The 26,085-nt window shown below is 47.0% G+C and overlaps 1 protein-coding gene across 1 annotated transcript in view; it reads left to right on the forward strand.

The window, feature by feature from the left end:
* Positions 1 to 25,992, forward strand: part of TMEM145 (transmembrane protein 145) — a 30,350-nt gene extending 4,358 nt beyond the window's left edge. The window contains exons 2-15 of the mRNA XM_061596815.1: positions 5,416 to 5,490; positions 5,793 to 5,870; positions 9,866 to 9,952; positions 11,010 to 11,111; positions 11,195 to 11,279; positions 13,592 to 13,663; positions 15,851 to 15,919; positions 16,349 to 16,429; positions 17,167 to 17,245; positions 19,488 to 19,581; positions 20,802 to 20,974; positions 21,396 to 21,516; positions 22,663 to 22,863; positions 24,931 to 25,992. Of these exons, the coding sequence (XP_061452799.1) occupies positions 5,416 to 5,490; positions 5,793 to 5,870; positions 9,866 to 9,952; positions 11,010 to 11,111; positions 11,195 to 11,279; positions 13,592 to 13,663; positions 15,851 to 15,919; positions 16,349 to 16,429; positions 17,167 to 17,245; positions 19,488 to 19,581; positions 20,802 to 20,974; positions 21,396 to 21,516; positions 22,663 to 22,863; positions 24,931 to 25,152 (1,539 nt within the window). The 3' untranslated portion in view covers positions 25,153 to 25,992. The remainder of the gene's footprint in view (positions 1 to 5,415; positions 5,491 to 5,792; positions 5,871 to 9,865; positions 9,953 to 11,009; positions 11,112 to 11,194; positions 11,280 to 13,591; positions 13,664 to 15,850; positions 15,920 to 16,348; positions 16,430 to 17,166; positions 17,246 to 19,487; positions 19,582 to 20,801; positions 20,975 to 21,395; positions 21,517 to 22,662; positions 22,864 to 24,930) is intronic.
* The last annotated feature ends 93 nt before the right edge of the window (positions 25,993 to 26,085 follow it).

The raw sequence follows: 26,085 nt of genomic DNA on the forward strand, positions 1-26,085 counted from the left end.
CTTTTGCCTATTGGTTTTCCCCAAAAGAGGATCACTTAAAACTTTGAAATTTTTATCTTGACATTAATGTGGGTTTGAAAGGCAAAAGTACCTATGTGTAGATCATGCGTGAATAATGTAAAAATCATAATACAGTAGGGCCCCACTTTTCAGTGGCCTGCTTTTCGGTGTTCCAGTAATACAGTGGTTTTCAATTAGAGTAAGGCCCCACTCATACGGCGCTTGTTCCACTTTTATGGCATTTTTCAGGCGTCGGGTGCCATTTTATTTTTTCGGGTGCCATTTTATTGACAGGGTTCCACTTTTCGGCAGGTTTCGCTTTTCAGCAGGGGTCTGGAACATAACCCACTGTATGAGTGGGGCCCTACTGTATGGGTTGTATTCTGTGCTAGTCCTACTCAGAGTAGACCCATTGAAATTAATGGACATGACTAACTTAGATCTATTAATTTCAGTGGGTCTACCCTGAGAAGAACTAAGTTGAATGTAACCCTACATATTTCCATCTCTCTCTCTCTCCTCTCATGCTTTTCTTTCTCTCTGGTAGTCACCATTAAAGTTAAGTTTTTTTAAAAAGTGTCCCTGTTCCATCATAATCTATAACAAAGAAAAAGGGAGGCCCCAGCTTCAATGTTTAAATGAGGGGAGGGTAACCTGCAGCTCTCATAACAGATTCACACTGTACATGTAAAGCACATGGTTTCCCCCAAAGAATCATAGGAATTGTAGTTTTTTAAAGGTTGCTGAGAAGTTGTAGCTCTGTGAGAGGAAAACCACAGTTCCCTGGTTTCTTTGGCAGAAGTCCTGTGCTTTAAGTGTGCATCGGATGTGCTTTAAAGGTATGGTGTGGATACCCCTCAGTCTAATTTCACATGGCCATCAGCACCAACCAGCTCTCCAGATGTTGTAGGGCCACTCTTCTCTGAAAATTAGTTCCTCTTCTGCTCTCTGTGTGTGGGGGTGCCCATGCACAGATGTGCAAGAGAGAGATAAGGAGAGAGAGACTGAAAGAGAGGGAACAGAGAGACAGCTAAGCACTCCTATAATGCTGCAGACTCCACCCTCTTTGGGGTCTGGTTCTACCCACCATAACATCTGGCTCCACCCACTCTTGGTTTCACCCCTTCCTTGACTTTTCCATGGATCAATGGCCCTTCATAGGAAAATGTTCTCCACCTTTGTCTAAAACCCTTTAGTTGAGGGAGCCACTTTCCAGGAAACTGTAACAACACCTTTAACAAATGTGAAATGGTACATAATCTGCATTGAGAATGCATCTCAAGATTCAAGTACTCGACACTTTTAGGTTCTGTTCTCAGATCTGGAAGAGGCCATGCGGTTTAACAGATAGGGCCTATGAATCTGCACTTTTTACTGTTCAGAGAGGGCAGGTAAATGGAAAAGTCAGTTCTGGGACTCATTATTTCTGCCAAGGGCATATCTACACTAAAACCCTACAGTGCAGTGGCTGCTGGTGGTTCAGTACCTTGGAGAGCTCCTTGAAAATTCAAGCTAAAACCCAGAGTGGGTTCCACTGTCCCACTGCCTTGGACCACCAGCCACCACTGCTGCAGTGTAACTATTATAGGCTCCTCAAAAGAAACAAAGTATTGTATTAGCTAGGATATTGAGGATTCTTTATGACAAATCCCTGGCCAGCCCCCTCTGCCGACAATTCCCCGGGTTATTGGAGGAGAGAGAATGACTTAGGGCACTTCCAGATGACCTGTTTATTGAGTATTCATCCTTTGTTTGCAGGGAGGTTTATGATATTGCATCAAAGCAGGTGTTACCTCACATTTTCCAGTGCATTTTCTTTCTTTATTGCAAACAGTCCCATTTTTGCAGAAGGGGGTTTGTTGGGCAAGACCTCCCAATTTATAATTGCACAACCTGCATTTGCTGGTGTGAATCCCACCCCAAAAGAGTGCCACTCTGGAAGCACACTTGGATAGGTATACATTTGGGACACAGAAATGCCCACAGGTCTTTCTATTAGAAATCCCTTTAGAGGATTGCTCAGCCGACTCAGGGCAGCCCATCATTGCCCACCCAAGCCATTTTAATGCCCGCAGAGGAGTTCAAATTGCAAAATAGTGCCCTCCCCCACATTAGTGACAATACTTTATAAAATATTGCTGCACAATTGAGAAACAATTCCTGCCTTCCTCTGTCCCCTCCCCCCATCACCAGCACTGCCATTTGAAACATGCCACTTCACTTGGCTGCATGGCAGAGAGACTGTCCTGTGCCCATCTTTATTTGCAGGTTCTTTTTGAGCCTATACAGAGTTGAAGCCACTGAGGCAGACTTACCAACAAGCAGTTGGCCTATCCTCTTTAGTTGGTGCACTGCGCTCTATTAAATTAATGGGTATGACGTGAACCTCCTGATAGATTTCATTTTATTGGGATTGTTTGGGGTGTTATGTTTTCTTCCTAAAGGCAAGCAGTAAAATTTTATGGTTAACTGGTGGGAGCCAAGTTTAGGCTGCTGACACGTGAATAATTTTAAGGCTGGGTTGGGTGGGCTTACACAAATCTCTTCTGAAATATAATGTTCAGATTGTATTTGGCTCCTTCTTCTTCTCATGGGCTTGCATTGGACTGGATGCAAAGATCCAAACACTGCTGTCTCCGGGATTTGGGGGGGTCCTCATGCGATGGGGACCTTCACCTTTCAAGAGCAACATAGGAAGCTGCTGTGTACTTAGCCAGACCGTTAGTCCATGTAGCTTAATGATGTTTACACTGACTGGTAATGGGTCTCCAGAGTTTCAGACGTGGGTCTTTCCCAGCCTTACCCGGAGATGCCAGGGGTTGAACTTGCGACCTTCAGCATGGAAAGCCTGGATTTTTGCCACTGAGCTATAGTCTTTGATGTGCGGCATGCAAACGGATAATTCTGCCACATTGATCCCAGTCTTCTTAGCTCTTCTGTGCAAACAGAAAATGGTGCCCCACTGAGGATGGTGAGTCCTTTCTAATGCTGGGACCCCAGCCAACCACCTTGCCGACTTTTGGAGTCATCCACGGGCCCACATCCAACATCCAACAAAATATCCCTACATTATTCCTTGGTTCTCCCTTCATCCTTGGTATTCTTGATCCAGTATAGATTGACCACCATAGTCCATGCATCGGTAACCAAGACTCAGTTCCTGCAGTGCACTTTATGTGGGGCTGCCACTGTATCTGGTCCAGAAGCTGCAGCTAATATAGAATGCAGCAGAGCGTTCACAGGAGCTGACTGGTGGCAACGTGTTACTCCTCTGCTGAGAGAGCTGTACTGGTTACCAATCTGCAACAGGGCCCGTTCAAGGTTCTATACATCTGAAACCACCGCCTGAATCCTTATGCTCCGACTCTAGTAGCATAGCAGCAAATTCAGAAGTGCAGGGTCCCTTCATGTTAGTCACAGCCACGCCCCCCCCATTTTGCTCCTGGGTTGAGAATGAGATCCTTGTTAACACCGGTGTTATGTACACCGCCCAGAGAGCCCTTGGGCTTAGGGCGGTATATAAATTAAATTAAATAAATAAAAATAAATAAATAAATTCTCCCACAGCAACAGACATCTCTAGGAGCCAATAAGCATGAAAGGGGGGTAGTGTTAGCTACTGAAAAGAGTCTTCTCAATGGCTGACACCTCCTTTTACTCTGATTGGCTCCAATCAGCAGGAAAGGACAGGGAAGCATGTGGAAGACTCTTCTCAGTGGCTAGCACACTCCCCTTTCATGCTGATTGTCTCATAGGATGCTGGAGACACAGGGGCCCTGCTGGGACCCTGCTCCCCAAAAGGTAAAGGATCTAAGACCCTCCGAGAGCCTGGACGACTACACCCCCATCCACCTCCATCTCTGAGGTCTTCTGATAGGGCCTGACATCCACCATGGTATCCTTCTGGAGAGGCTTGCGAAGTTGGGAGTTGGAGGCACTGCTTTGCAGTGGTTCCGCTCCTACTTGGCGGGCCGTCTCCAAAAGATAGTGCTTGGGGAACATTGCTCGACACTGTGGGTTCTCCAATGTGGGGTCCCGCAGGGTTCGGTTTTGTCTCCCATGCTCTTTAACATCTATATGAAGCCGTTGGGTGCGGTCATCAGGAGTTTTGGAGTGCGTTGTCATCAGTACGCTGATGACACGCAGCTCTACTTCTCCTTTTCATCTTCTTCAGGTGAGGCGGTCGATGTGCTGAACCGTTGCCTGGCTGCGACAATGGACTGGATGAGAACTAACAAGCTGAGACTCAATCCTGATAAGACTGAGATGCTGTTGGTGGATGGTTTCTCCGGTCAGATGGTGGATATATACCCTGTCCTGGACGGGGTTACACTCCCCCTAAAGGAACAGGTTCGTAGTCTGGGAGTCGTTTTAGACTCTTCCCTCTCACTTGAGGCTCATGTAGCCTCGGTGGCACGGAATGCGTTCTACCAACTTCGGTTGGTAGCCCAGCTACGTCCCTACCTGAGTAAGGAGGACCTTACATCAGTAGTACATGCTCTGGTAACCTCGCGTTTGGACTACTGCAACGCGCTTTACATAGGGCTACCTTTGAAGATGGTTCGGAAGCTACAGCTAGTGCAAAATGCGGCGGCCAGACTGCTAACAAGAACTAAGCGGTCTGAGCATATAACACCTGTGCTGGCTCGCCTGCACTGGCTTCCAATACGCTTCCGGGCCAGATTCAAAGTGTTGGTGTTAACCTATAAAGCCTTATACGGCGCGGGACCACGATATCTGTCGGAACGCCTCTCCCGATATGAACCGGCTCGTACACTACGGTCTACTACGAAGGCCCTCCTCTGGGTCCCGACGCATAGGGAGGCCCAGAGGGTGGTGACGAGATCTAGGGCCTTCTCAGTGGGGGCCCCCGAATTGTGGAACAGTCTCCCCGACGAGGTACGCTTGGCGCCGACACTATCATCTTTTCGGCGCCAAGTTAAAACCTTTCTCTTCTCTGAGGCATTTTAATCTTAGTTAAAGGTTTGTAACTTGGTTTTAGATTGTGTAGTTTTTATATGCTTGTTGTATCAGATTCTGTAATTTTATTGTATTTTATGTTAACCGCCCAGAGAGCTATTGCTAGTCAGGCGGTATATAAGTTTAAGAAATAAATAAATAAATACCCCTGACGTTTGGCTGGCCTTTACTAGGGGCTGAGCTTTTAGTGTGGCTGGCCACGCCCTGCAGAGCACCTTGCCAACAAAAGTTCAGCAGGAGTCATTCCTACCTGTTTTTTAGACATCTAAAAACTATTATTCAGACGGGCCTTTCAAATATGAGATGCTTTGCCAAACAACTCTTACTGATGTGGTTGTTGCTTTTATTGTAATACTGCATTTTTAGTCTGTATACTGCCTTGTGATATTTTATATAAAAGTAAAAATTAATAGCACTCTCTCCTATTCTCCCCAGGACTGGGTCTTCTTGACTCGATTCTGCTTCCTTTCCGACTATGGGCGCCTGGACTTCCGGTTCCGCTATCCAGAGGTAATGTTACTACATTTAAATCATATTCTGGGTTATTTAAAAAGCCATCTCTTTTATTATCTCAAAAGCCTAACCCTTTTCTTGTATGTCAAGGATGGGAAACCTCTTGGGCCTCTGGATGTTGTTAGATTCCAAATCCCATCAGCCCCAGCCAGCATGGCCAATGTTCAGGGCTGATGGGAGTTGTAGTCCAGCCCCATCTGGAGGTTCCCTACTCCTATTGTATGGGACGTGTTTGCAATTCTGGGTCTAGACTGTTGCTGTTACTATCCTAACAGCCCTTCTTCTGCTTCCCTTTAAAGGCCAAATGCTGTGAGAACATCCTTCTTTATTTTGATGATCCTTCCCAGTGGCCTGCTGTCTACAAAAAGGGAAATAAGGTCAGTTTCATTGGCCATGCAGCTGCCAACAGACCTTCACTCTCAAGAGGTGTATTTCTCCCTGTGCGACAATTTCTTCTGTAACAGGCAGATATAATAACAGACATTGATGGGTCCATTATTGCAGAAATACATAGAAAACTGAGAGTGAATCAACACTCTAGGCCAGGAGCGTAGAACTTGTGGCCCTAGAGATGTTGTTGGACTCATGCACTCAATCACCCCAGCCAGCATGTTGTGTTATGTTATGGTTTATTTCTGTGCCTCCTTTCGGCCAAAAAGGCCCCTAAGGGTGCTCACAAAGAATACACACAAATACAAAATACAAGTAAGAAAAGCTCATCACAATTTACACAAATTTAAGACAACAAAACCTTAACATTTAAAGAAAGCAACAACAACAAAAAGCCAAATACCTTTATCTTCTTAGTAAAGTCCCCAGAAAGATGTCAGAAAGAGCAGTGAGAGGCAAGGCAGGTGAAAAAGCTTGCCCCTGGATGGTCCCAGCAGAATCTCACCCCAGCCAACATGGTGAATGGTCAGAGGTGATGGGAGTTGTAGGTGAGTAACAGCTGGAGGGCTATAGACTAACACTGGTTTTATACCTGTGAAGCTGTCATGGCTCCTCCCAGAGGATTCTGGGAACTGTAATTTGGTGATGGGATTGATAATTCTCTATTAGAGATACCCAGTTGCCTTACCAACACAGAACAACAGTCCCAAGTTTCACTGGGAGAGGGCATTTGTTAAAGCACATAAAGGAGGCAACCTTTTTCACACTTACGTAGAAACATTGGGGCCTTTGTGTAAAATAAATATCATATTGCATGTCTGTAGGGTAGATATGCCCTGACATTGGAGTATTGTTATTCTGAGAGCTTGCAAACTCAGAAAGCCTATTGGAAGGTAGAGCTATGCTACAAACTTAAACCCAGTTTTATACTGTCATGCCACCTCCTGAATCCTGGGACTTATACATTTTTGTAGGTGTTGAGGATTCTCCTTTAGATCCTTAATCTAACACCTTCTCATAGAATGACAGTTTCCAGGATTCCCTTGGGAGGGAACATGACAATGACTATTCAACCAGTTTAAGTCTAGTGTAGAAATGTTCCTGTTCAGATCTGAACGCACCTGTGATATTACTAGGACTTCAGTCCTATTCACACTTACTTGGGTGTAAGCCCGATTGGACGCAGTGAGACTTGCCTGCTTCTGAACAAGAACTGGACTGTGTGTAGGCAGGCCACTATCTCCCAACACAGCAACTCCCCCTGCCCCCCCTTTGCAGTTTAGGGATAATAATGCAGACCTACCTTGCAGGGTTGGTGTAAGGATTGCCGAAAGAATTTATCTAAAGTGATTTGAGCACTCAAAAAGCTATATGGAAAATGTGCTATTACATGCACGTTGGTAAACATGATTTTTACGGGCAGTGGTTTCTTCCACTCAGCAATCCCTTAGTAACCAAAGCTGCTTTTAAATTTGAAAGGGTCAAGATTTTGAGGTTTCTCTCCAAGATAGTTTAAGTCAGACCTGGCCAGGTTGAGCACTTGCAATTTCTCCAGCACAGAGGGACGTGTGGGGAAAACATTATTAGGATCTATAGAGCTGCAAAATATTTGCATATTTCAGCTGTACATAATTGACATAATTTCCATGATGATAACTTGATGTCAGGGAGCAGCTGGATCCTTTTCATGTGTGCTGTAATTTGTGCACTTTCTGGTGTGAGATTAGATGTGGCAGTTCCGGAGATATGAGCATCGGCTATCAGCAGAGGCTCATTAAGGCTCAGTGATGAAAAGTGTTTGCTCACAAACGTTCCTGCTGCCAGAGAAGTCAATGTAAGGGCTGGTTCTCAATGTGCAAAGAAAGATAGCATAAGGAGGTGGCAGCAGTTACTAGGGGAGACATTCAAGCCCCCTTCTGCCAGCCTAACTTATTTGCATATGTCTCAAAGCTGGGAGCATATTGTGGTGATTTGGCTGGGGAAGGGGAGATGTCAGATACAAGAGATGAGGTTGGTTTATCAATACCCAAACTTCATGTTGAGACATGCCGCTGTGCCATAAGAGAACTGTTAGTGCAGGGAGGTGGAAGCTGTGTAAGCCCAGCAAAATATGGTTAGATATCCTTGCGGTCATATGTCACAGGGCTGATCCATTGGTACCTGTCAGGTTGGAGCCAGGAATCAGAGGGTGGCATTCAATGCTAGTCCTACTCAGAGTAAAACCATTTAAGTTAATAGACACGGCTAACTTAGGTTCATTCATTTCAGTGGTCTACTCTGAGTAGGACTTAGTTAAATACAACCCAGGATTCAGGATTTTCTCCCCAACCTTTTCAAACTCGGAGCCAGCCTTGAAGTCTGTGGCCGGCACCACTCTTATAGTTCAGAATCCTTCACTGTCTACAGATGCTCCAACCTGCAGCTTTGTATACCTTCAGGGTTGTTTTGGATTACCAGAGATGAGATGCAGACAAGAGGTTTGCTTACAAAGAGTTAAAATTTATTGAGTAACTTACAGCATTCAGCCAAGTATTCCCAATAAAAGTGGATCAGTCCCACCGCTCTGCAGTAGCGGACGTCAGAGACTGAACACTCATGCTGGGCACAGATCATGCTTATATAGTATAAATCTTGGCACATATCATTGGCATACACATGGAGTTACATACATGATTAATGAGATTATACACTTTGAAGTAACATATGTTGCATATAATTGGCAGTTCTGACCTTTTCACAGAACACCTTCAAAGCAGACTAATTGCTAAAAACTATAATATCTTTCTTGGAGCACCTTGACATCTTCTTTTGGCAAACTATATGGCTACCATCTTTATCTTCATCTTTACTAACAAGCAAAGTTCTCTTTGACCGTTACTTGACTCGTGTCATTGACCGTCCTTCGACCCATCCATTGAATCTATGCCTATCAGGACTCTCTGAAGTCTAACAAGGTGCTTTCCAACACCATACTAGGCAAGCCAACTATAAACTGCCTACTAATAAACATATACTTGAACCTATGCCTAATTGGGCTCCTTTGATGCCTTTACACTTAACAAGATACATTCCCAGCATCATACTGGGCAAGCCTTCATATTCTCATTAAAACACCTAGATTAGACTGCAGGTGGCTATGAGGTGATCTGACATACCCAAAGATGCTGGGGCCTGAAAGGGGAATACAAGCCTCCAGGCTTTGCTAACAAATACATATTGAATATATATTGATTAACTTAAGGCTATAACAGCTTGCTTTAGGCCTCTACTTGCTGGCTGGAAATACCAAATTGGTACAGGGTATACAAGCTTTGATGGCTCAGCACAGGTTCCTGATATAGTGTATAACAAGAAATAAAGAAATAAAATAACTAAATGCTTGTGTGGGAACAAAGCACCCACCCTCAGAGGAATCTATCTGCTGTATCTCTGTGTGATTTGCTACCTCTTTTTTCTTGAGGTTTGACTGGACCATTTGCCAACTCCTGATTCAGCAGAATTGTGTTTTCTCAGAGGAGACTGCCTGTCACGTCTCTGCATGAGATGCTGTTCTGGGCTGGGACACTTTTCAGTTTGGAGGTTGTCTCAGAACAGTAACGCATGCAAAAACACAGAAGGCAGACTCCTTCGAGGTGTGATAGCTTACTCTTTCATACTCTAAACCAGTGGTGAGGAACCTATGGCCCTCCAGATGCCGTTGGACTCCAGCTCCCATCAGCTATTGCTGCCCAATGATCAGGGATGATGGGAGTTGTAGTCCAGCAACATCTGGAGGGCCACAGGTTCCCCTTCCTTGCACCAAACCTTTCAGGGGAGTAAGAGTGAACCTGCCTCCAGTTTTAATTGTGTGTGGGGGTTGAGGATACACAACTATTAAAGATACAGGATCATTGACTTCCTTTGCATTGGGTCATCCTATTCACTAGGATGCTAGGCCAGAACTCCAGCTCTGTCCCTTCTATCGTATCTCTCCATCTCCTAGGATTGTTTGATGAAGGAGTCTGTGATCCGTCCAGAGAACAATCAGGTGATCAACCTCACAACCCAGTATGCCTGGTCTGGATGCCAGGTAAGCATCTCTCTGAGTTGTAAGGGGTTAGAGAGTTCTGCCAACCTTTTCCCCATGCCATACGATGCTGTTTGTGTCCTTCATCTACCCTTTTTATTTCATTCATTTTTCGACTGACCTATCCCAAAGACTTGGATGTGATAATAATGAGATCAGACAAACATTCATACACAAACTTGGCAGGCACTCAGTGAAGATATAGGATGCTCTGAAGGAAACACAGCACAAACAGGCGAGGTCTCTCAACCTGCCTTTCCACATGAAGGAAGTCTCTTGCTGAGGGAGGAACAGGCCTTTCTGGCCAGGTGTCTAGCATCTTGGAGGCTTTGTCCTCTATTTTCTCCTGTCTCTTTGTAAGAGAAAAGACAGGGAAGTACGATGGGGTCATGTATCTAGGGCTGTGTGTAATCAAAACACCATTCCCAGGGAATCCCAATTCTACAATTCTGCACCAACTAGCTTAATTTTGCAACCCTGAACAACTATTGCAATTGGAGCATATTTGCACGAAGCCTCTTAGTTTCCACATTTTATTCTGTAATGTGATATTTTTGCATTTTTCTGTTTTGGCTAGATGAGGGAGAGGCAAGGACAATGACACCCACCTCTAGTCACTGAAAATCTTATTCAGCCATCACTCTGCCTTCTGAAATTGCATCTGGCCTTTCCCTTGAAGTAAATGCTGGCTACACTGCGGGCACATGCCTGTGGGCACATGCCTCCCTAAGGGGCTAATGCCCCTGCCGCCATCTTGGTTGGTGGCAGGCATGCGCGCACAGCACAGCCAGTATTCACTTCAAGGGAAAGGTAGGTGGAGCATGCAGGTGGATGCTGGGGCCCAGGACAGGCTGGTGTCCAAGGCCCCGGCATGCCTGATGCTGGCCCTGCCTCGGAGGCCTGACCTATAGACTCCTGTTATATTCCCATAGGAATAAAAAGCCCTCCTATAGAGAAAACATCTTGTAACGATCCAGGGGGTAACTGAAAAGGAGAAATACATCCTTCAGCGTTCCTTGTTGCTACACCACAGTTCTCTTTTCTGCATTCTCTTGCCTAGTTGGTGACAGAAAATTCCGTGCGGTATTTGAGCTGTGCAAGCGGCAGGAGTTTCCGCTCGGTCCGTGAGCGTTGGTGGTACGTGGCCCTCAGCAAGTGCGGGGTGAGTCTGTCGATTTCCCCCTGTGGCTCTGCCTTGATCCCTCCCCCCAAGAGCACAATGACTTTTGACTGCTTCTCCTGCAGGGCGATGGGCTAGAACTGGAGTATGAGATGATTCTGACCAACGGTAAATCACTTTGGACGCGTCACTTCTCGGCTGATGAGTTTGGTAGGTTTCCTACAAGGGCTGGTTCCTTGTCAGATTTGTGTGTGTGTGAAATTCAGATTCTGAACATGGTTCCTACAGAATGTTTGTGGAGGCCTGGTAGAGGACACTGTCAACTAGGAGAAAGACAGACAGACAGAATGTGACCCCAGCATAAGTAGAGGGACCTCTCTTGCACAGCCCTGTCACTGGAAGAAAGACACGATGGAGAAGCATTATTAAAGCCCTCCAACAGGTGTCTACGGTTACTGCACCTAGTATAGACCATGCTTGTGTGATTCTTATTAATGGATACACACTGTCCTCCCCAAAATGCTCCCAGGTCCACACTTTTATATCCGTATGTGGCCCTAGCTCCCAGCAGCATCCATGTTATATCCCACAAGAAGAGCCTGCTGGATCAGGCCAATGATCCACCTAGTCCACCATCCTGTTCTCACAGTGGTCAACCAGATGCCTGTTGAAAGCAGGACTTGAGGGCAACAACATTCTCCCCACCTGCGATTCCCAGCAACTGGTGTTCAGAGACATACTGTCTCAGACAGTGGAGGCAGAACATAGACGTTGTGGGTAGTAGCTGTTGTTACCTTTGTCCTCCATGAATTTGTCTAATCCTCTTTTCAAGCCACCCAAGTTGGTAGCCATCACTACTACGTGCTGTGTGAAGAGCTTTCTTTTGTCTGTCCCGAATCTCCCAGCATTTAGCTTTATTGGTTGTCCGGTTCTAGTGTTATGAGAGAGGAAGGACAAACTTTCCTCTCTCCACTTTCTCCTTACCATGTACAACTTTATACACCTCTATTGTGTCTCCTTTTCAGGGCCGGTGCCAGAGGACGGCCAGGTCGGGTCCTGGCCCAGGGCCCCTGAAGGGCTCCTTCTTAGGGTGGGTGGGTAGCACTCCCTTCCACGATCTGTGGCAGCGTCGGCTCCTGACCCTGCCATGGATCTCAGCGAGGGAGCTCCCAGGCACCCCCCTACTACCACGCAGACCCATGACGCACACCCGCACGCACCACCTGGCACCTGGTTGATGGCAGGCATGTGCACACAACATGGCCAGCATTCACTTCAAGGGAAATGTAGATGGGGCATGCAGGCAGGTGTGGGTCCCAGGGAAGGCTGGTGCCCAAGGGCCCTGGCATGCCAGATGCCAGCCCTGCTCCTTTTACTCACTTTTTCTCTCTGAGATCCCAGCATTCCCTGTGGCCCACTAGAAGTCCTGTGAGAGGTGGTTCTACATATGAATTGAAAACAAAATGGAAATGGGCTGCCTTCAAGTCGATTCCGACTTATGGCAACCCTATGAATAGGGTTTTCATGGTAAGCGGAATTAAGAAGGGGTTTCCCACTGCCTTCCTCTGAGGCTGAGAGGCAGCGACTGGCCCAAAGTCACCCAGTGAGCTTCATGGCTATGTGGGGATTCGAATCCTGGTCTCCCAGGTCATAGTCCAACACCTTAACCACTACACCACACTGGCTGTCTCTATATGAATTACCACCACCCAAACCACAAATGACTTGCAGAAGCTGGGGAGGGGGGAGTAACTGTGCTGCACATTTGATCATCTCAGCCTGGGAAGGAGAGTCCTTTCAGCAGCCTTCCCCAACCTGGTGCCCTCCAGATTTTTTTGGACTACAACTCCCATCATCCCTGACCATTGGCCATGCTGGCCGGGGCTAGTGGGAACTGGAGTCCAACAATATCCAAAGGTTACCAGGCTGGGGAAGGTTGCCCTTGAGTGTCTTTCATGTCTTCTGTCATTGTAGTTCTAGGCAGGGAATGGAAGTCAGCATCAACAGAAGCAAGAGAAGAGGCAAAGCAGTGGCCTGGGTTGATTGGAAACTTTGACTGAGGGGAAACTGAGGTTTTGTAAGCACAGACTAGACAACCACCTATCAGGGATGCTATAGCAGCAGATTTCTTCCACTGACAGAGGTTTGGACAGAGGTTTACATTGTTTGGTGCAGAGGGTTTGCCCCTTTGTCCAAAGTGTTGAGCATTCCTGTCGTTTAAAAATGAAATAGAGAATAGACTCTGTCAATGGATATTGCTTCTCACTTCCCCAGGTCAGCTTTAAAGGGTAATTTTCCTTTGGAGGAGAGAGCCTTGGAGACTTATTGTGTTTTGCAGTATTAGCTTGTTTAGAAATATACAGGTTGAGCAGGTGACAGCAGCAATCAAGCAGGCTAGTTCCTCAGCAGCACCAACCCTCGAGCAGCAGCAGTACCCCTGACACTCCAAACTGGAATGGTGCAGGGAGGGGGGGGAACTCCCACCTCCAGTTAATTTCCTGTCCCTTTCCTCCTCTTCTCAGGCATCCTGGAGACAGACATAACTTTCCTGCTTATCTTCATCCTGATCCTCATCATTTCCTGCTACTTTGGCTGTGAGTACCAAAGAGTCCCAGTCCTGATGCACCGTGATCAATGCTTTCTGTTTCTCATGGAATGTGGCTTATCCTGGTGGCAACCAGTGCCAGGCAAATAGTGTATTTCTCTGTAGGGATGTAGGACAGAGTGGCTCTTCCAGTCTCGGTCAGCTTCCCGCCATCCAAATGCAAGGCGTCATAAGAATATATGAACAGCCTGCTGGATCAGGGCAGTGGCCCATCTAGCCCAGCATCCTGTTCTCACAGTGGCCAACCAGTTGCCCACGGGAAGTTCACAAGCAGGACTTGAGCGCAAGAGCAACTGGTATTCGGAAGGAAGAGCCTTTTCCTCCATGGAAACAGGAAGGGAAGGCTGTCTGTTGCTCTTCTTTCTCCCCTCACTCTCTGCAATGGCGAGTAGTGGGCTCTATATCTCTTTAGGGCTAAGAAGCTCCTGTTCTGGAACAGAAATAAAGCCCAAAATGGCTTGGGACCCAAGTCCCTAAAAGCACACCTTCCCCATTATCAACCATCTTGGCCCTTACGATCAGCAGGGCAGGACTTGTCGATGGTGCCGCGGCTGGACATTAATGACAGGGCCTTTTTGGTGGCAGCTCCCCATTTGTGGAATGCCCTCTGTGATGCGTCCTTCCCTGGCTCTCCCTGTCAGGTTCCTACCTGCTCGTGGTTACTGCCTGTCTCTAGGCACCACCAGGGACTCCACCAGTCCGGACCGCACTCTCTTATGGTTTACCTATCCGCTCTAGCACAGATCTCAACAGATCCCCCTGCTAGGCAACCACCAGTAACGTCCCAATACTAGTATTCCCAGAGACTCTGAATACTGGTATTGTTATTCTCTTCACCGCTGCCACCATTTGTTACAGTTCCCCTTCAGCCTTGGTCATTACCTTACCCTCCCTTCTGGTCTGTGAAACCCCAGCCAAGGATCAGGCCTTTGCTAAACCAAATTAAGTATTTATTACAGATAACAAAGCTAACAAGATTAACAAGATTTCTTCTTAAGGCACATAAGCATATGGTTTTACTCAATACTAATCCGAACTCCACCTCCCTCCTTCTTCACGCTCTCCTGGCAAACAACTCTCTCAAATTCACACCACATCCACCTATCAACATCCACCTCTTTCTCTTCTCCCCCCAGATTCCACAATTCACCACCTCACATTCACCCAGATTTACCTGTCATCCTTTCATTTATACTGTCAGCCATTTTAAACATTCAGCCAATCATCAAGCATTCTATTGCCCATTCACTCCCCCTCCTCTTTCACTACTTACCATGTATACTCTAAACAACCAGCACTTACCATATATACACTAATATATAGGAACATCACACCCTCCTTGGTGAAGTGTGTCTTCTTCCCTCATTGTTAACATTCAGGAGGAAGTTAAAAACATTCCTGTTTACCCCCAGGCATTTGATGGCTGAAAAACACTGTTCCTGGCAACCATTATATTATTATTAGCTATGAGGATATGTGACTGTTTTAAACTGTTTTTAGATGTTGTTAATGTTTTGAAATGTTTACTTTAAATGTTTTTAAAGCTTTTTTTTTGTTATTGTATTGTTTTGCAGCATTGTTGTTTGCCGCCCTGGGCTCCTTTGGGAGGAAGGGCAGGATAGAAATTTAAAAGGCAACAACAACCCCCAAGGGGAGGTAATACGATTTCTAAGGAAAGGGGATTGTGCTGGCCCCGGGTTTTGTGGTGCCCTTGTGCAAGGTGCCCCCAGCAGGCTCCCCTCTGCTCCAAGACACTGTTGTCCACTCATCTGCCGACTCCCTCTGGGCCCATTCTGCACAACTGCCCAGAGGAGAGCATGAATAAGGAAGTGGAAGAAGCTGCTGTTATCTCCTCGCTTTTGTCATTGCTTGAAAGCTCAAAGTGGGCAGATGAACAGGCAACGATGGCAAGGAGAGGGAGCTGCAAGTTCAGGAGTCTCCAGAGAATGACAGTGGGCCCTTGGCAGGGTTGTGGGCCTTGGCAGGTGCCCAACAATGCTTACCTCTGGTGCTGGCCCTGGAAGAGGAATTCCTAAGAAACCCAATCTCCAATGTAGTTTAGGTGGCAGAGAGGCATAACGGTTGTATTCCAGTGGCGGAGAGAGTCAGCAGGGACAGTGCCTTTCTGATTTATCATTCCCCCCCTAAACCTCTCTATCTCTTTGTTCCTTCTCAGATCTGTTGAAGGGACGGCAACTTCTCCACACCACATATAAGATGTTCATGACAGCGGCGGGTGTGGAGGGTGAGTCGGGAAAAGGGGAACACATTTTGGAGAGAAAAGGAACCTGCAGCGCTGCCGAGACCAGTGGCTGGGGTTCTTTTTTTATTTGTTTAATAAGTATTTATGGCCCACCCTTTACATGCAGCCTCAGGGTGAGTTATACACAACTGAATACAAGTAAACCATGTAACATCTTCCATCCCCAAAGGCCTAGGGCTGTGCATTAAGGTTTTCAGCTGTTGCAGATTATTTTGGCAAGGAAAGGGGCGCCGGAAGGGATGGAAGGAGGAGCAAAAGATGGGGATTGTTATCCGATGGCCAATAGAGTCAATGGACAGAGAACAGTTGCCAGGGGTGAGGAAGGAGAGCTGTGCAGGGGACTGATACCCCATCCCCATTCCTTTCTGTATGTTACACACTTATCACCTGTTTTCCCCCACCCCTCCTTAGTGCTCAGCCTGATGTTCTTCTGTATATATTGGGGCCAGTATGCAAGTGATGGCATTGGGAACGGCAGCCTCAAGATCTTGGGTAGGTACCCCTTAGAAATGTGGATGATTAAGCAGTATATAAGTCTTAAATACAAACACACAAACACAGTAGTGTAGTGGCAAATTCAGAACTGCAGAGACCCTTCATGATAGTCACAGCCACACTCCCTCCCCCCCTTTTTTATTGCTGGGTTGAGAATGAGATCCTTGTTAATGCCTTCTCCCACAACAACAGACATCCCTAGGAGCCAGTAAGCATGAAAGGAGGAGGGCTAGCTACTGACAAGAGTCTTCTCAGTGGCTGACTAACCTCCTTTTACTCCAATCAGCAGGAAAGGACAAGCAAGCATGTTAGAAGACTCTTCTCAGTGGCTAGCACACTCCTCTTTCATGCAGATTGGCACATAGGATGTTGGGGACATAGGGACCCTGTTCCCAAAAATGTATGAGGTCTAAGACCACCACCCCGATACCCAGCCATGTACAAACATACATACAAAGAGGGAATCTGGAGTGAACATTGCCATTTACAACCTAGCCAGTTGCCATCTTGGCCATTGCTTATTAACTGTAGTCCTTGAGCCATTCAGAATAAATGTTGATGGACATTCAGTGTCATTCTTTCCTGCAAGTGTTCCCTGTCCCCTCCTGGCTGATTCACTCTTTAAACATCTGAATTCCCACATAATGCAGGACACCTGAGCCACATGAGACCCATATTGCAGAAGAGCCGTGTTAATGGCCTGGGCTTACCTCTGTTTCTCCCTCTCCCTATAGCCAAGCTCCTCTTCTCTGTCAGTTTCTTGATCTTCCTCCTGATGCTCATCTTGCTGGGGAAAGGATTCACTGTCACCAGGTACCAGCATGGCTGAAGGGGGATGGATTTTTCAGTGATGCGGGGTGGGACAGGGCTGTTCCTGCGCTGCCTGATAGTGAATTGCATCATGGGAGAGTATACTGAGGTCGTTGGTGGGTGTCCATACGGTCTGTGATGGAGGAGTTAGCTATTTCCTGTTCAAACATATATAACTGAGACTCAATTTTCTTTTTAATATGAAGAGCAGCTTCGAGGGAGGGAAATTTGCTGTGGAGAAGCATCCTGTAGGAGGGATGCTTAATGTTTCTCCTGCCCACTGGTTCTCTGCCCTAAATCACCCCCCCCCGAGGCTTTTTCCCCTGAAGGGTTCCAAAGGTACAATGCACAGTGGCTAACCCCCCCCCAACACCTCTTCTCCATTCTAAATAATCCTCCCTGAAGCAGATTTTCATTTAAAATAAATACCTTCACAGTCATAGTATGCTTCTGAACACTGCTTGCCGCAAACTGCAGGAAGGGAGAGCATTGAATTCTTCTTTCTACCTGGAAAAGAGCACAGGGCAGAAACGAACAGGTGCCCTGTTGCTGTTTATTTTATTTAAATAAGAGCTCTGGAAAAGATTACAGACGTGGGTTGCAGCACAGAGTTGAACTATGGCATTCGCTCCCACAAGAGGCAGTGATGGCCACTAACTCGGGTGGCTTTGAAAGAGGGTTAGGCAAATCATGGAGGAGAAGGCTATCAATGGCTACTAACTCTGTTGGCTTGGCGATGTTCCACCTCCACTGTCGGAGGCAGAATGCTTCAATGCTGACTGCTGGAAACTGCAGGAAGGTAGAGTGCTGTTGCGCTCAGGTCCATAGGCATTTCTGGCTGGCCACTGTGGGAACAGGATGCTGGATTAGATGGGCTATTGGCCTGATCCAGCAAGCTCTTCTTTTGTTCTTAGACAGTTACTATTCAATCACATACCAGCAAATCCAGGTTACACAATTAAAGTTGATTGGGAGCTCTTGTGCAACAAACCCCCCAAAACCAGCCTTTTGCAATAAGGATGCGGAAATGCATTGGAAAGTGTAGGATAACCTTAGCTTTGATGCAATGTCATCTAACCTCCCCACAAACAAATCAAAATGAATGCTCAATAAACTGGTCACCTGGAAACACCTCAAGATTTAAAAAGCATAATAAATTAGGGACTGTAGAAGAGAGACAGGCCTCTAAAATTTAATGTTTTGCCGATTACACCCACCCCCTACTGGCAAAGCCATTGAAAGACAACCAAAGAAGAAAAACTCTTGGAGCTCTCTTGGCTGAACCTCATACTTCATTGCAGGAGTGGGGAACCTTTGGCTCTCCCGGGATGTTGCTGAACTACAACTCCCATCAGTCTTAGCAAGCATGGCCAATGACCTGGAATGATGGGAGTTGTAGTTCAGCGACATCTGGAGGACTAAAGATTTCTCACACCTGCTTTATTGAGTGTACAGCCCAAGGGTATTCTGGTCCCTCTCAGAACAGAACAAACAACGAGAATGTTTTGGTAGGTGTCCTTGCCATGGAATGGTGGTGCAAAGTGTAGATATTCTTGGTTGATAGTAGAGACTGCAATGGAACATAAAGGAGGAGAAAGAAATCATTTAGATGTGCTTGGCCCATTTTGAGGATAAGAGGTATTTGGATGCGGGGGAGAGAAATATGCAGCTGAAGGACTAGACGGGGGCCATGTGACAGGTGCTTAAAAGACTTGGGGTCCAGGCCCATGACACAAATGTGCATCTAGGCAAATTACGCATGGTGGCTGGGACATTACTGGCACTGCACTTTGCAGCCTGCCCAGCCATCCTGTAAGCAAATTTGTGGTGTTTTTTTAAGGTTAAAATGAAAGGGAGAAGGGCCAGGTGATTCAGGGCCCACTGTAAAACACTCAGGATTCAGTCCCCCCCCCTTGCCTACCTTCTACTCACACTCCTGGGCAGGTGAACTTGTGCAGAAGGTTCCTGGGGTGGAAAATGCAAATGGTTTTGTGTATACAAGACATGGGCTTGTTGGCTGGGCTGCTGAAATGTACTATAGATTTGAACGATCTTAGGGTGGAAGTTAATGAAGGGGGAATACTGGGAAGTTGAGCGGTCAGAGGATTTGCAGTTGCAGCTTTTGAGATAAGAAGGTTGCATGCAGACAACTTTTAATGGGAGAAGAAGGGTGTCAGGAACTTGGGAGTGCGAGACAATGGTTCCTTCCCCCCCAAATCCCGGCTCATGGCTCCCTGTTTTGCAGGGGTCGGATCAGCCACACTGGCTCTATCAAGCTTTCTGTGTACATGACGCTGTACACTATCACACACGTTGTACTCTTCATCTATGAGGCTGAGGTGAGTGCCTGCCTATCCTTGCAGCTGCTTATGTCTTTGAGAGCCTCAGGCACTTAGGCCCCATCTGCACAATACATTTGAAGCAGTATCATGCCACTTTAAACAGCCATGGCTTCTGTCAGACCCCTACTCTGGGTCTGGTCTTGTAATGAATCTCTCGCACTGGCCCCAGCACAGGTCTCTCACGATCCCACTACTAGGCGCCACCACCTGACACCCTGTAACGCAATACTGCCCTGAGACTGTGCCTTCATCTCCTCCACAGATTGCTACGTAGTGTCTGGCTGCACTTACAGGCCACAATCCCTGTCTCTTTCTGCCTTTAAAGATGACAGCCCTGGGTTGCTTGGATACCTGCTGCTGTTACATTATCCCTTCACCGGTGCCACCCTTGATACTGTTCCCAGCTTTGGTATTGCTCTGCCCACCCTTCTGGTCTGTAATATCCCAGCCAAGGATCAGGCGTGTTGTTAAACCAAAACTATTTAATAACACAAGGAATAAACAAGATTACTTTAAGTTCAGTCAACATGCATGTGGTTACATAAAATAGTTTTCTCTTTATATCTCTTAGTCCTAAAACCTGCCTCACTACCTGCCTAAACACAAATCCACTCCTCCAAAACCCAGAACCAACCACCACCACCACCACTGTCATTCTCTCATTTATACCTTCAACCACCCAGACACTCAGCCAATCACAACTCAGCATTCCTCAACATTCCAGCACATGTACTCCCCCTTCTCACTCACTCTACTTACCACATTTACCCTACAAGACCAACACTTACCATAATTACTGTGCAACATTTACAGCGGCATTACAGCTTCCTCCAGAGAATCCTGGGAAGTGTAGTTTGTTAAGGGTGCTGAGAGTCATAAGAAGACCCCTGTTGCCTTCACAGAGCTACAATGCTCTGAGAAGAGGGGTTGACTTTTAAACCACTCTGGCAACTGTAGCTCTGTGAAGGGAACAAGGGTTTTCTTATGACTCTCAGCACCCTTAACAAACTACACTTCCCAAGATTCTTTGAGGAAAGAAGGACCAGAAGAGGGGATTGCAAGCAACTGGGGAGAAACTCACCCTCCATGTGCTTAGAGATGTATGGTTCAGCAACCCTGCCCTGAATTGCCAGTGCTACTTTTGGTGTGGCTTGTTGTGCCACTCTAGTAATCGCTTCCCCCAATAACTCACCCACTTCCTTCCTTTTCGGGCTCAGTTCTTTGATCAGGCACAGGTACTGTACACTTACGAGTCACCAGCTGGATATGGCCTGATCGCCTTGCAATTTGTGGCTTACATCTGGTTCTGCTACGCCATCCTTATCACTCTCAAGCAGTTCCCAGAGAAGCAGCCCTTCTATGTGCCATTTTTCGCTGCTTACACCCTCTGGTGAGTGAATTTAGAGGAAGTTATGGGGTTCCTCCACCCCTGGGCTGGGGGAATGTGACCGAGCACCACAATTGCTCCCTCTCTCTTGCTAGTCCGTGGCCACGACACATTTAGCCACTAGTCCAAGGTGCGGAAAGCCGTGCCAGTGGGATGAGACTTGAGGAAGGAAGACAAGCAGTTATGCCAGATGACACAAACGCCTGGCACAATGGAAGCTGTTCTTCCAATTACCCATATAATATGCACTAAATAGAGGGCAGAGTAACCCCCTGGGTCCCAAGAAGAGAAAATGGAGACAAAGATGATTGGGATAAAGCAGTAAAGTGGAAGGTGTTTTCCCTCCAGAACTGAAAGTCAAGCGTTTTATGCGAGGGAAATGAAATGTGTGGGATGTATGTCCTGAGCCCTTTCTCTCTTGCAGGTTCTTTGCTGTCCCGGTCACCGCGCTTATTGCTAACTTTGGCATCCCCAAGTGGGCCCGGGAGAAAATAGTCAACGGCATCCAGTTGGGCATCCACCTGTATGCCCATGCAGTCTTTCTGGTGAGGAACTCCCAGCCGCCTTGAGAAGCTCTCCTTGTCCTGGCATGCGCTTAGCTCTCAGGGCCAAACAACACATTGCAATGGCTGGTCTCCTGACTTTTTATTTTTATATACTAAAGAGCAGCCTGGGGCGGCGGTGGTGATGGGGAGGGGGGGATGGTCTATGAATCTGACCTTTTCCTGTGGGCTGTTTTTGCAGTCAGAGTTATTCCCTGCAAGCGACTTTGTTGCCTGCAGAGGGGAAAATACAGGGACCCTATTTTTCCCCCTGCGGGTGGGGACAAGGAAAGATCACGTCTGCAGGCCTCTTGGGATGCGGTGCAGCTTTCTCTCTCTCTCTGTTTGGAGACAGAATTGTAACTCTCCTGCATATCACATGTAGTTTGGCCCTCACACTAGTGCAGCCTTTGTCAGTCTGGTGCCCACTGCTGTGCCGGCTGGGGCTGATGGGGATTGTACTCCAAAATATCTGGAGGGCACCAGGTTGGCAAAGGCTGTACTAGTAAGAGGCTCTAACTTTCCCTCAGAAGTTTTATTATCCAAAGAAGGTCTGTTTCCTCTTCCATTTATTCAACTTCCCATGGTCTCTTGATTCACTTTTCTGACCCTCTAATACAGGAATGGGGAATCTGTGGCCCTTCAGATTTTTTTTGTTGGACTCCAGCTCCCATTAGCCCTAGCAAGCATTGCCAATAGCTAGAGCTGATGGGAGTTGTAGTTCAGTATCTGGAGGGTACCCACAGATCCCCATCCCTGCTCTCATACTAACAAGAGTCAATGTTGCATATTGATCAATAGAGAGTATGCTTCTGTTTGGGGGTTAGTCTTTGTATAGCCCCCGTTATGGGTCAGTTTTGGCAGTGACTTCCCTTCAAAGTGGGAGTCCCACCATGGGGGTGAGGAGGCAGTGGAAATAGAGATCCCTGTTGAATACAAAACTCTACCTCTGAACTAGTCATTTGCAAACATTGTCGCATGTATTCAATGCCTTTTCACAAATGTTTGTGGACTAGAAACTTGTTTCTTTGTTGAAAAAAATTATCGAGAAATTAAAGAGGAACAGGGTATTTCGCTTAGAGGAAAAGCATACAGCTGAGCTTGTGGGTCCATCCAGGTCCTTGTCCTCCACTCTCCTTCTTTCCTCAGATCATGACACGGCCCTCGGCAGCCAATAAGAACTTCCCGTACCACGTGCGAACATCACAGATTGGGATTGTGGAGGAGGCAGCTTCTGGTGCCAAGTTTCCGCATCATGTGTACGGCAACGTGACTTTCATCAGTGATTCGGTGCCCAACTTCACAGAACTCTTTTCCATCCCTCAGAGCACAGGAAGCAACACTAGCAATGTGAGCACCAGGAAAGGTCCCCTCTGAATTTCCCCTTCCACTTTTGTGTCTCAGTTTTTCCTTCTGCCACTGCTGTTAACAGCCTCCATGGAAGTCTGTGGCACTCTGGAGGAGTGGCAGCTTGATTCCAGAGGTGGATTCCAGAGGTGGATACTACTTAATCTCCATGTGAATCCATCCACTTCTTTGGTAGACACAAACTGGGCTCAGCTTTCAACTGGTGGTGCACAGAGTGATCAAAAAGAGCCACCCTGCATAGTCGTGGCTCCAGTGCATGCTTTGCAGTCAGCTCCCCTCTACCCTTCCTCAGACTGCTAACATTGGGCACTTCCAGACTGTTGCTATTTTTGGGTGGGATTCAACCACACACCTGCAAATCCAAGTTGTGCAACTATAATTGACTGGGAGCTCTTGCGCAACAAACCCGCTTCCCCAACAGATTGCACTTTTTGCAGTAAAGAGTGATGGGAAAATGCACTGGAAAGGAACATTCGCTTTGACGCAATGTCGTCTAAACTTCCCACAAACAAATCAGAATGAATGCTCATTCAGTAACCAACATGGTCTAACCTTCCTGCAAACAAATCAAGGAGAAATGCTCAATAAACTGGTTGTCTGGAAGCGCCTGTTGCCTCAATAGCCCGGCTGCCACTGTCCCACCTATGTGGCCCTGCTGTGTCTTCCTTCTTTAGCCACCTGATGAGGGACTCCAGGAAGCTAAACCTGCTGCTGTGCCCAGATGGTGCACCAGACCTCAGGCAAACAAACCTATCTCACTGCATGAGAAATCCTAAGATTGCCACTTCGATGGAACCACCCCTTCTCCCTGCTGCTTCAGTGTTTTGCCCCTACCTTACAGAATTCACATTTCCCATCAGCCAGGCAGACGATGGTCCTAGAATCCTACCCACCTAATTCCACAGCCTTAGACTACCCTGCCTCCATACCAGAGCTTGGAAAAGTTACTTTTTTGAACTACAACTCCCATCAGCCCAATCCAGTGGCCATGCTGGCTGGGGCTGATGGGAGTTATAGTTCAAAAAAGTAACATTTCCAAACTCTGCTCCATACTCCCTCCAGCTGGCTTATAAAGACTTCCAGGGAGTCTCCCCAGCTGACAAATGTGTGGGTTACCAGGCAGATCAGGCTGACTCCCTTCCTCTTGCACTAGGCTAGGTCTGGGCTACTTATGAACCGCCAAACTGAGTGTGTCTCACCAGCCATGCACTGTGGCTTGCCAGGCGCTTGACAAACCCGGTTCTGTTTTTGCTGTCCCAGACAAGTGGTGAAAACAAAGGCTTATCAGCCACCCTGTGGGCTGCCCTGTGTGGGTTGGGGGCGTTGTGCTAAGCTGTACAGGTAGGGACGGGGGAGACGGTCAATTCAGCTTGCATGTAAAGGCGAACTGACCTAATTTGCACTTTCCATAAGAAGATGCAGACAGAAACACAGCCATCCTTCGAAAGTCACACTTCTCCAAATTTTGCAGTGCAGTTCTCCAGTCAAGCAATGTGTACAAAAATGTGTACATTAGTCTGCAGTGTGTGCATGAAAATGCACATCTAAGTGAAAATGACATGCAAAAATGCATTGTATTTGGGAAAATTGCTTTGCAAAAATGTGTATATTAGGAGACTTTCACACTAAAATTCTGATGAATATTCATGAGGAATTTTTTTAAAAAAATTTTTTTACAAACTTGATGTCAAATTGTGGAGAATTGAATTTCAGATTGGAAAAATGAGAAACCAAAATGGACCTATTTGCCAGTCCCTGTGGGCAGGCCTGCACTATGCCTCATAAACCCCAAGTCTCCCCTTGCCTCTTGCTCCAGTTGCTTATGCTTTGTTTGGGGTAACATTATTTTTTTGTCTAGTATAATTTTATTTGTGTAAAGTACAGATTATTACAAAAAGGTTAAGACAGAGGTAAGCTAAATCAAACCATCACTTTAACAATTGGTAGAGACCGATCTTAGGAACTTTGTCCTGATCTGCTGGGCTGCAATGTTCTTTCGTTCACCCCTGCCGTGTCTCACTTGGCTATGCTTCTGCTTTTCCCATCCAGCCCAGCAAACAGGTGGAGGAGACGTCATCTGCTGACCGTAACCTGACCCCCAGCTGTGTGGTCACCACCTCGGAGCTCAGCGGCACCCCTGTCCTGCTGAAACCTTCCCCGGGGAGCGAGAGCCAGCCACCCCCCTATCAGCTCCACGCGCCTCAGCTTCACCAACATAACGGCTACACTGAGTATTTTAGCATGCACACAACTGGTGCCCGGCCTGTGTAGGGGTTTCCTGACTTTCCGGGTCCTTTGTGGCTTCCTCTCAACACTGTCTGGGGCTCTCTGCTCCAACCCCCCCTCCCCCAGTTTCTCCTCTGTGCCCCGTTCTTCCTTGCCCCCACTGCCATATTCTATTCCATTTGATGTCCTACAGTATCAGAGGGCTATTTCTGTCCCAGGTCTCCCTGGAAAGCTGCAGACCGCTCCTTTAGTGAGAAAATTGAGGCATCGGATGTACGGGGGTGGGATAGAATTGGTTCTTCTCCTCCCGCCTTCTCCCTGCCTACTCAGAATGACAGAGGGAATGACTCTTCTTCTGAACTAGTTAATTACTTATAGGGTGTTTGTAGGCTACATCTCTGTTCTTCCCCATGGGACAGTCTTAAGCTCCCTGCCTCTGGGGCTGGCTCCACTTGGGGAAGCCAGGAACTGGATGAACATGGGCCATGATTCTCTTTCCATTCCTATTTCAGTCCGAGCGACAGGCCTATCCTTGGCTGCCTTTTCCCTGTAGTGAGTGTGAACCCAAAGGAAGGTTGCCATAACCTTTTCACGACCGCCATTGTGGTTGAACGACTCTCGTGTCTGGATACAGATGGGAGGGACTGCAGACATCCCAGCCCAGACTGGCCTCGTAGCAATGTCTTTTTCTGTATTGCCCCCTTCTTAGGCTACCTTTCTGCTGCTACCATGTGGTGGTAGCAGGCATTCCCACCGTCCCTTTTCCTTAACCCCCAGGATGGTGATGTTTGCTCTCTTCCCTCCCTTGATGGTACCGTGGGTTCTGCTTCCTGATGACGGTGAATTTCTGAAATCCACCAGAGTGGTTTTTTTTTGTTGCCAAAATAAAGAGGATTCTCATGTTTTTATCTCACTGGGAAAGGCATGTGGCTATTTTGGGGAAACAGATGTGAAAGAAGGAAGAGGAATCTGGACATG

The sequence above is a fragment of the Rhineura floridana genome, chromosome 15 (assembly GCF_030035675.1).
Source record: "Rhineura floridana isolate rRhiFlo1 chromosome 15, rRhiFlo1.hap2, whole genome shotgun sequence".
In the NCBI taxonomy this organism is placed as follows: Eukaryota; Metazoa; Chordata; class Lepidosauria; order Squamata; family Rhineuridae; genus Rhineura; species Rhineura floridana.